Source organism: Salmo salar, chromosome 04 (assembly GCF_965601325.2).
Source record: "Salmo salar chromosome 04, fSalSal1, whole genome shotgun sequence".
Taxonomy (NCBI): Eukaryota; Metazoa; Chordata; class Actinopteri; order Salmoniformes; family Salmonidae; genus Salmo; species Salmo salar.
Window position 1 is genome coordinate 28,059,562 of NC_138294.1, and position 11,524 is coordinate 28,071,085.

Here is an 11,524-nt window from a genome sequence, read left to right on the forward strand (position 1 = left end):
TTCACTCAAATAGTGTTTTACTGGGTGACTTTGACTTGAGTCATTTTCTATCACGCAACCTACTTATTTTATTCATTTATTTACACATTTTCCAATTAACTTTTTGCTTGATCACTATCGCCATCTCCTGGACAACAGCCAGTAATGTTTAGAAATGGTATGTTTTTGTAATCTTTATTTAACGAGGCAAGTCAGTTAAGAACAAATTCTTATTTACAATGAAGGTCTACCGTTAACTGCCTTGTTCAGGGGTAAAATGACAGATTTTTACCTTGTCAGCTCGGGGATTCAATCCAGCAACCTTTCGGATACAGGCCTAGTGCTCTAACCACTAGGCTACCTGCAGCCCCTGTTTAGTGAGCTTTGCAGTTATCACAAGGCTGAACAAGTCATTGACATTAAGTTAATCAAATAATATTAAAACTGCAGTCTGCAATTGGTCCATTTTTGGACTTAGAATTAATAATAGCCATTATATTTTGGGTTCAGTTGAACTAAGGTCATTTGGCATTTACATATTATATTCTTCAAGAATCAATATATCATTAGTTTAAAAGTAAACAAATTGATGCACCAATCGCAGACTATAGCTTTAATTTATGTATAGTTTTTTTTTTAAATCAAAAGGCAAAAATCTAGGCTAGTGAGGGAAGTCTGTGAAAGTGGCCCCTAGACAGTTTATCAATTTCACCAAGACTGTTGTGTAATTGGATGGGCAATGAAAGCGATGCACATGTTTCACTATAGGCTTACTTCAAGTGTCCTAACAGTGAGCAAAAAAAAAATACACATTTATGGAAAACTATCTTCTAAACATAATTCATATTTTCTATGACGGAAAATTGCATGTCTATTAAAGTATATTAGCATAACCTACACAGACCCGGACATGAACCAGAAACTTTCAAAGGTGATGCCTTTAAAAGGTTTGCACAGTTGTTTGGGTCATCTTTCCAATGCCATCACGTCAACAACGATAGTGGCCGCCAAAGATCCAAATGTACCCACAAACCTTGTCTCCTTGCCAGTTTCGTTTTTGAAGAAACTGAAAATCGTCTGTGCCAGCACGTAGCCTGACGGAACAGCGCACTGCTATAGATATGCGGATCCGTGACATTTCACTTCCACAACACTCCGCAGCCCCCTACACGGCAGCTGTTCATGTCTCAAAGCTTTCTATGCTTCCTCGGATTTACTGTGTATATAACTCTGCAACTTTTACGTTCAAAATGACTGACGATCACCACTCTCCGTCTCAATAAACGACAGCTGGTATGTTCTGTTTTCTTCTTTCAAATGTTAGAATCGAATAGGTTTCTGTAGCCAATGTGTAGCTTATTTTGTTCTGCAGAGTTTTACAGCAGTTGTCAGTTTAACTGTTTCAATTGATCAAAATGTAGATTGTGATTATCTTGTGTGCAAGATGACACAATGGCTCTGATAGTGCAACTGTATACTATATGGGAGAAGCTATGTATGTTTTCTCTCTCGGATGACTCATGATAAATCACCATATAAAAGACGTTGCCAAACCTGTCCACAAATATTCATTGCCAGATAATTGAACTCTTTATATAGCTCTGCTTACTTACTATATACCTATCCATTTCTTTTGCAGTTTTTATAAAAAGCTGTTAAACCACCTGAAGCTATGAATTGGCCAGATATAATCCTCATTCTATTGGCTGTCAATCTGGGTGACCTCATCACTGGCCCTACCCTATGCCACGCCTCTCAAAAGCATCAGAAATCCGAATGCCAGGTGCGAAACGGCTGGGCCGACTGCAGACACCTCCGCCTCAAGGAGATCCCTCCTAACCTGCCCTGGAATATCACCGGCCTGGATGTCTCCCACAACAGGCTGGTGGAGCTACCCCCAGCATCGCTGGCCACGTACCCAGGGCTTGTGCACCTGGACGTGGGCTTCAACAGCCTCACCAAGCTGGAGGACAGCCTGTGTCAGACCCTGGGCCTGCTGAGGACACTGACCGTGCAGCACAACGAGGTACATGGGCTGACGGAGGAGGACCTGAGCAACTGCACCAATCTGACAGAGCTTAACCTGGCTGGCAACAGGTTGAAGCTACGGGGAGACCCCTTTGCTGCCCTACAGGTAGGGATCTGCCTGGTGTCATGGTGAAGACAATGATGGCAGGGGTTGTGGATGTGTTGATAATGATGATATACAGTACTAGATGATGATGATGATACAGATGAGAGAGCGGGGGATGTTCTTGACTCTTCAGGACAATATTTTGTGAGCATTTTTTGTTTGTTTCTTTCATTTACCATCCATTGAACTGGATTTGGGTTATTCTCTTTCAAGCCTAAGCCTAAACCATAGACAAATTATGATTTGATTGCAGTTGTCTCAGTTACATTTTCTCTCAAACCCTCTTAGAATATCTTTCCATTTTTCACCAGAGTCTGACACTGCTGGACGTGTCCAAAAATGACCTGAAGACAGCCAAGTTGGGCACCCGCCTTCAGCTTCCCAGCCTGGTGACTCTCATCTTGTCTAGCAACAGCATATCAACCATCAAAAAGGATGACTTCTCTTTTCTCAGAAATTCCTCATCCCTACGAGTCCTTCACCTGTCGGATCTAATAACTCAAGCAAAGGTACGAAAGAACCTGTGAAAATGGAAATAAAAGGATGTTAATGCTTTCAGCTGCTGACACTAGGAATAAGAACCATGCTCAACCAATCACACCTTTTTTATGTTGTCAAGTTCCCTTCAGTGTTTCCTCTCTTATTTTCTAGGCGTAGTGCAAAGCCACCAAATTAACATCTAGGGCATTTTGAACCAACATTTTCATATTAAACTAATTGATGCCAAATTAGGCAAAAGAGGAACAGAGCAAGGCAGGGTCCCGACAAATACAATGGTAGTGAAAACTGGATCACTCAACGCCTCACTTGAAAGGTTGTAATAATGCGACAGCTCACTTGCCAAAGACGTCAATTCAGCGTTTATTCCACGTTGGTTCAATGTAATTTAGTTGAAATTACATGGAAACAACATTGATTGAACCAGTTTGTGCCCAATAGGATACTATAAATAAGTAGGAAGTAGTAGGTTCAAGGTCTTTTGACAACGTATCTACAGTCTATGGCAGCATCTTGTCCAGCATCTAATCAGCAACTAATCAGTGTTTTTTTCCCCTTGCAGTTTGAGCCTGATTGCTTGAAGCCCATTGCAAGCATATATGAGTTAGTCATGAATGGGAGCAAACTTGGCCCTTCACTCACATCTAAACTTTGCACAGAGCTTTCTGGGACAGCGATCCGCAGCCTCTCCCTCCAGAAGACACAGCTAGTTACACTAGACAACACCACCTTCAAAGGCCTGGGGAAGACCCACCTCACTACTTTGGATCTATCCCACAACAGCATAGCTAAGATCGGGGACGGTTCTTTCCAGTGGCTGCCCATGCTGGAAGTTCTTTCTCTAGAGCAGAACAACCTCAAGCACCTGACTAAGAACACTTTCCACGGGCTGGGGAATCTGACACGGCTCAACCTGAATATGGCGCTGGTGAAGAGTCGCACTTCTTCTTACCCTATTATCGATGACTTCTCCTTCCAGCCACTAGGAGCACTGGAGAGCCTGAGCATGGAGAATACTGCCTTTCGAAACATCTCAGTGTTCACCTTTGCGGGTTTGATGAGTCTCCGCCAACTCCACCTGAGCGGGACCAGCTGCATGGCGCTCAGAATCATCACCAACCAGACCTTTGTGTCCCTCGCAGATTCACCACTTCTTACGCTAAAGCTTACACGCACAGCAATCTCCCGTCTAGACCCTGGAGCCTTCTCCAGCCTGGGCAATCTCACCACCCTTCTGCTGGGCAACAACTCCATCTCCCAGACCCTGACGGGGAAAGAGTTCCAGGGTTTGGGCCAGCTACAGGAGATCTACCTCTCTAACGGCAACCAGAAGCTCATCCTCAGCCCTATGTCCTTCGTCCATGTGCCCGCTCTCAGGACTCTGATGCTGGGGAGAGCTCTGACCAGCACCCAGTATATGAATACCTCTCCTTTCAAGCCTCTGTCCAACCTCACCATCCTGGACCTCAGCAACAACAACATCGCCAACATCAAAATTGATCTTCTGGACGGACTAGAGAATCTGAAGGTGCTGAAGCTTCAGCACAACAACTTGGCCCGGCTGTGGAAGAGTGCCAACCCGGGTGGGCCGGTGCTGTTTCTTAGGGGGCTCCGCAGCCTTGTTGCCCTGGAGATGGACTTCAACGGTCTGGATGAGATCCCTGAGGAGGCCCTTCATGGATTAACCAACCTTCAAGAGCTCAGCCTCAGTGGGAACATCCTGAACCAACTCAAGGACTCAGTCTTCAACGACTTGGGGTCACTCCGGGTGCTTCGGCTCCAGAAGAACCTAATCACGTCAGTGAGGAAGGAAGTGTTTGGGCCGGCATTGGCCAACCTCAGCCAGCTGGTCATGGAGAAGAACCCGTTCGACTGCACCTGCGAGAGCATCCTGTGGTTTGTGGCGTGGCTGAACGGAACAAACGCCAGTGTGCCGGGCATCAGGGATGAGTATGTGTGCAACACGCCGCAAGCCTACTACAACCGCTCGATCATGGAGTTCGACAGGCTCTCCTGCCTGGACATGACACCATTCCAGGCGCTCTACGTGCTCACCAGCACTGCGGTCCTGACCTTAATGGTGACCTCACTCCTAGTGCGCTTCCAGGGTTGGAGGATTCAGTTCTACTGGAACGTTCTGATCAACCGTACGCTCGGATTGAGCGATGCCAGTTCCAGGGAGGGGAGAGAGTTCAACTATGACGCGTTCGTCATTCATGCTGCAAAGGATAAAACCTGGGTGGAACGAAGCTTGCTCCCCATAGAGGACGAACAGGGGTATAGATTTTATTTGCTGGATCGAGATGCAGTGCCAGGTGATTTGCGACTGGAGTCCATTGTGGAGAATATGAGAAGGTCCAGGAAAATACTATTTGTGGTCACCGAAACTCTTCTCGAAGACTCCATGTGTCGACAGTAAGTAAAATGAACATTGTTATATTTTTTCTAACATGCACGTTACATAAGCTTTGGTAGAGCATGTGTGGTCACTGATCATGGAAAAGAGAACATTAAGGACAGTGGTTGGAAAATCTGCAGGAGTCTTTATTTCAGGAAATGAAAGTAAATCATGTCGTTTTTAATGTGTTATGATAGTAATAATACCATGATGTTTCTGTTTTAAAATTAAACTGAACAAGTTTTACTCAAACAGGGAAGTGAGTTTAGGCAATTCTGGAAGAAGATATGAAACCCAAACAAGCAGTAAAAAAAACATTTTACACAGAAAATTCTCTTAGCGTCTGGATAACCATTTCTTCATCGGAAAAATAATAATATTTGAGTTCAATAATGATTCAAAAGATTCTATAATGTGTAAACTATGTAAGTACACCCACAACTCAAGTCGCTGTGGATAAGAGTGTCTGCTAAATTACATAAATGTAAAATGCAATTATTCTGAACTCATGACCCTTTTTTTGGCTATGGACCATAATGCACAAAGAATGTCTAAGTGAAGAATGTATATTTAAAGTATCCCCACAGCACTGATCCAAGGCAGGTGTTTCTGTCTAAATCCTTGAAGTGTTGAGGTTATTGGCTTAATCTGTGTTCTTGGAAGCTGCTCTAACAGTACAGTATAAACCAGTGTTAAATGTTGCCATTCATTGATTATTATTTGATTAAACTTTGATTGTATTTTATTGTAGCACTTTTCACGTTTCACCCTTTTGATTTGATTGCACATCTCTCTGGATAAGTGTCAATTACATGTATATGATTGAGATCTGAAATGTTATTCCTGTTATGCTTCTGTACTTCGAGCCTCTTTTACTTGCCCTATCTGACAAATGCCCTCTTCTGTCTCTCTGCGTTTCTCCCCTTTCCCTTCCCCTCCTCTCCCCGAAAACCACTTCCTCCCATTTCCTTTCCCTCCCCTCACCTCCCACCATTCTCTCCCTTTCCCCCCAGGTTCATGGCCCACCATGCCCTGCACCAGGTGATTGAGGACAGCCGGGACTCGGTGGTGCTGGTCTTCCTGGAGGACGTGCAGGACTACAAGTTGTCTCGCTGTCTGCTCCTGCGCAGGGGCATGCTTCGTCCACATTGCCTCCTCAACTGGCCACTGCAAAGGGAGAGGGTGCCCGCCTTCCACCAGAGGCTCCGCATCGCCCTGGGCACCACCAACCGAGTGCAGTAACTTTCTCCATGCCATTATGCTTAGAAGTGTACTGAAAATTTGACTTAAGCCAAATCAGATATATTGGTCACGTACTCATTTTCCAGATGTTATCACAGGTTCAGCAAAATGCTTATGTTTCTAGCTCCAACAGTGCAGTAATACCTAGCAATACAAACTAATCCCCAAAATGTAAAGAAAGAAATGTCAGAGTTTGGAATATGAATATATACTGTATGTATTTGATGGTGTGTATAGACAGTATGGACACTATATGAATAGAAAAGGTGTGCACAGCAGTAGTTCTATTGGATAAGCCTTGACTTGAATACAGTGTGTACTATACATATGAAGTGTGTAAAACAGGATGTAAACATTATCATAGCAACCAGTGTACAATTACTTTGTACATATGGCGGTAGCCTGCTAGTAACAGTGACTAAAGTTCAGGGCGGGGTACTGGGCTGAGGACGGCTAGTGGTGACTGTTTAACAGTCTGAAGGCATGGAGATAGAAGCTGTTTATCAGTCTCTCGGTTTTGATGCACCTGTACTGTCTCTGCCTTCTAGATGGTAGAGGGGTGAACAGGCCGTGGCTCGGGTGGCTGAGGTCCTTGATGATCTTCTTGGCCTTCCTGTGACACCAGGTGCTGTAGATGTCCTGTAGGGCAGGCAGTGTGCCCCCCAGGACATCTGACCGCACCACCCTCTGGAGAGCCCTGCGCTTGCGGACGGTGTTATTACGTTTATGTAATACGTGGCTATATTTCTTAAATAATGACAGTGGGTGTAAGGGTGTGGAAAGTGTGCAAAACTGTTGCTCTCATTGTATGGTTCAGAGTAAAGTTAACGGGGTGCACTACTGTTGCTTTCATTCAGTGGCTAAGATTTTAAGGAAGTGTACTTGAAAGTACAATACTGTAGGTTTCAAACAATGGTCGAGGATACAAGGAAGTGTACACTAGAAAGTGTGCAATATTGCAAGTCTCATTTAACCGCTGAACGACAAAGTGGACCTGATGGGCTAAGTGGCACAGTTTCAGTAGCCGAGTGACGTGAAAAAAGTAAAATCTAAGCAAGCCAAAATATCTTATAATACTGAGTGATTGATAAAACATTTTGGGTTTTTTCTTACCAAGCTAAATTATCAAACTTCATTTAGCTTGGTAAGAGAAAACACATATCACTAATTGTAAGTGAATTATCAGTCAATATAAGATATTTAGGCTTGCTTAGATTGAACTTTTTGCAGTGTGGATTTGGAAATGAGACATATCTTAGACCTAGCGCTCATTTGTACAGGTGACATTTGACTAAATGGACCCAGCATGTTTTTGCACTATACTGTACAGTACATGGTGTCTCTTGCCACACTGTTTCATGGAATTGTATGTTTGTTGTAACTACCGTTTTTATAGCACAGTCTATTTTTAACCCTTGAATTTGGTTATATGATCGTCAAGCCCATTCAAAAGATTAGGGGACAGGACCAGGAAGTATGACGTAGGACAATGTCACTTGTACAGCGTATTGGCAGTTAAAAATTGGGTAAGCACAGAAACTCTTGGTTCATTTGATGTAGAACAGGGGTAGGCAACTAGATCGGGGGGCCGGAACATACAGTAATTATAATGTATACACTGCAAATTGACCACATCTAAGCCCAAAAAGTGATTTGTATTTGAAAAGAACAATTTTATATGTTGATTACATTGAGACACGATCAGGTCTCTTTTTAAAAAAAATATTCATAGGAATACTTGGGAACAGATTTCCTAAATTAAACACATGTTTAGCTGAATTCTTGACTTCAGTCTTTTTTGACCGAAAACAAAAAAATTACAACTTTGGGGGACCCCAAAAAAAACACTTCAAGGACGGTTTTTGCTCGCGGGTTGTCTATTGCCGACCCCGATGTAGAAGGTATTGGCCATGTTTGAGAGCATCAATTCTGCTCAGTCGCTGATCATTGACTGATCTACAAATCATAATGAGTAGTTATTTACAAGGTAATTTGCAGATCACTGACAGAGTAGATCACTGACTTAACAAAATGCTTTAAAATGTGGTTTCATGGTCAATTACAGTAGGGTTATTTTACAGCATTACTTTAGTATTGCTAGCAGGAGTATTACAACTACACTGTAAAATAACCCACTATTGCACACATTAACCATGTAATGTTCTCTTCATAACTGAAATGTCAGATTAATTTAGAACTTTAACAAACCTACATATTCTTATTTTTCCACTGTGGGAACTGCTTTAATTAGGTCATTTCAGGTTAAGGGTTTGGGACAACTCTATATTAAATATTTGTTTCAGGACTTTTGTACACTTACTTGAAAGTTAGAATTTTGTTTAATAGTGTATGGTTCAACAAAAATGTCTGTATTTGTCTCATGACACCTAGTGTTGATTTGAGTAAACTGCAAGTATATTTGAACACATTCTGTTTTTTCCATCAGTATGCTGTTCAGCATGTCTTTAAAGTTTTCAGTAAAGTTGGATTCTGACATTCGTATTGTTAGTCTTTACTTCAAAACTTTGTGAAAAAATAAACAAATGAACTGAAATCCTAAATCCTCTGCCCTCAAGTGGTCGAGGAAAAAGCTAGGTTTTAAATGTGACATTCTCCCATTTTCTTTTTATTTCGAGGAATAACTTAAAAAATAAAAAAGCATTCCAAAAACTAGCCAGCTTCTGGCCACATCCTTAAAACTGACTTCTAACCAACGGCACAGGAACTATGGGACCCTGAAAGTAAGCTGTTGGCATTTGGGTCACTTAAAACATTCCTTAACTTGAATTTTTTTTAAAGGAAAGGAATAACTAAACATTGCTCATTTTAAAGAAAGAAGGAGGCTTACTTCAAGGGTTTGTGGATTAAGAAAGGAAGGAAAAAGGGATAAACACAACCTTTCTCACGCATTTATATTAGCAACAACCTCATTCACAGGCTAATTGCTACTGAGATACAGCTGGTAAATTAACCTTCTCCCCTGGTTCAATTGATAATGAACACTCCCACTGGGCACAAACATAATTTTAAAATCTAGTTTTGATTTACAATTGGTTGAGTTGTCAACGTCAAATCAACAAAAACAATTCACCATGTCATTGGATTTAGGTTCAAATTTGGGTGGAAAAAAATGAATCCAAACAGTTTTCCACATTGATTCAACGTCATCACATAGCTTTTTGGTGTCGAAATGACGTGGAAACAACATTGATTCAACCAGTTTTTGACCAGTGGGTTATTAGTTACACGATCATATTTTCATTCATAAGCAGCCAGTAATTCATCAGTTCTGTATTATACTCTATGTGATATTACCCTATTTGTATATGCTTGGGGACACACATTGGACTATGCTTATTTATTCAGATCTCTTTTAGCCCACCAAGGGCTAGTCTTGCCAGAGTCCTTTATGTGTGTCAGAAATGTTTGGAAATAGTATAGAGCAGGGGTCATCAACTCTTACCCCACGAGATCCGGAGCCTGATGGTATTCTGTTCTACATGATAATTCATTGTGCACACCTGGTGTCCCAGGTCTAAATCAGTCTCTGATTAGAAGGGAACAATGAATTAAATCCAGTGGAACTGGCTTCCAGGTCCAGAGTTGAGTTGGCGTGGTATATAGTATGGAAATGTACTATTGATAAAAATACATCCTAAGAATGTAATGTTCCCTTGTGTGATAAAGTACTTCCAAGAGGTCTGGACCTTAAGACCTTAGAGGCCCAAATGACGCTTACGCTGCCGGGCTGCTAGATCAAGCCCAAACCCCATCCCTCCTTGGATTCCAAGTGTCCAAGGCTTTCATTGGAAGTCCAACACCCAACCTATTTGTTTTGGGGATTGCAAGTGGGCCCCTTTTCCCGATTTATACTTTTTCAAGCTTCTATCATAGCTCTTCCCCCTTCATTCGCTACAAAAGTAACACCCCTTTTTTTAAGGGCATCTCACTGTGGCTTGCCAAGGGCGCCTGCATCCTAAACAAGTTGACTGTATAAGTAGCCTGCTATTGTGGATCACTTCAGGGGTACTCGTAGGGGTAGCCTACCCGATTCTGACCAAGGAGCATTACATGGTCAGTGATTGGACATCTTTCCATAATTACACAGAACCTTTTGTTTGCTATTGTGAAAGAATGAGACCCTGAAGCAAATGTACATGTATGAGTCAATATTGGACCACCACCTAACTAACCAAGATGACTGTGGATATCGGTGCTGATTGGTTCGATCTTTTTGGTCTTACTCGTGACCATATTGACCGGCGTCTTCACCTGGCAGTTCCTCAACAGCTCTCTGCACAGATGGACCCAGATGAAGCCAGTACCAGGGATAAGTCAAACCTACCCGTTACTGGGCAGTGCTCTGTCATTTAAAGGTAATGCGAGAGGTTAGGTGTATATATATATTTTTTTATATAAGAATATTGAGTATTTTGAAGAGGGTGTGCTTTTTATCAATTTAACATTGGGAACTTCTAACCATAAAGACTTAAATTATGCCATCCATAAAATCTTTAGGAAATACTTTGTAGAATTAAAGAAAGAAAATAAATCAATTGATTCAAAAGATATGTGAATACAATATCCAATTTGAACGGTGAATCACGTTAATCTGTTTGTCCCAAATGTCCTAGAAATTAGGCTGTTCTCATTAACACAATATATTGTCTGTATTGTTGCTGTATGGAGATTCGTTGCACGGCAACTTCTTCAGACCTGGTGTGACTGTTAAATATTTTGGAGGGCCCCCCAATTGAAAGATGCAATCTGCAGTTCATACAACAACAAAGCGGTCAAGCTGCCACTGTTTTGGTAAAAAGCTGATTGGGCTGGAAAATGTAACCACTCAACTTTATAGACATAGCTATGAATTCAAGGACTGACCATCCATGATATAAAAATGATAGTTTTAACCATGTTTTGGTTTATAACTGGCTTGAATAAAACGTTGCTGTGTTATGATAGGGAGTTATCATCTGAGTGTGTATGTGTGCGCATGAAACAAATGTGTGTGTGCACGTGTGTCTATACCTGTCTGTGTGCATGTTTACATTTGTATTTTACATTTTAGTCCTTTAGCAGAACGACTTACAATAAATAGCGAGTGCAGACATTTTCATACTTTTTTTGTCCTGTGTACCCCATGTGCGTGCATGACAGTACAAAATACTATCCCTTGATGAACATCCAGGTTTACCTCTTACCCCCTCCCTACTGGTTAATCATTCATAACTAGAGGCCGGGATATCAGGGAAAAGTGGGGAACAGGTCAG

The 11,524-nt window shown here is 41.9% G+C and overlaps 1 protein-coding gene across 1 annotated transcript; it reads left to right on the top strand.

Moving 5' to 3' along the window:
- The first annotated feature begins 962 nt into the window (after positions 1 to 962).
- Positions 963 to 8,747, top strand: tlr3 (toll-like receptor 3). The gene is made up of 5 exons (XM_014195262.3): positions 963 to 1,272; positions 1,619 to 2,113; positions 2,425 to 2,622; positions 3,174 to 5,026; positions 6,023 to 8,747. Exons 2-5 carry the CDS (start codon positions 1,652 to 1,654, stop codon positions 6,249 to 6,251), a joined length of 2,742 nt encoding a protein of 913 aa, XP_014050737.3. The 5' UTR covers positions 963 to 1,272; positions 1,619 to 1,651; the 3' UTR covers positions 6,252 to 8,747.
- The last annotated feature ends 2,777 nt before the right edge of the window (positions 8,748 to 11,524 follow it).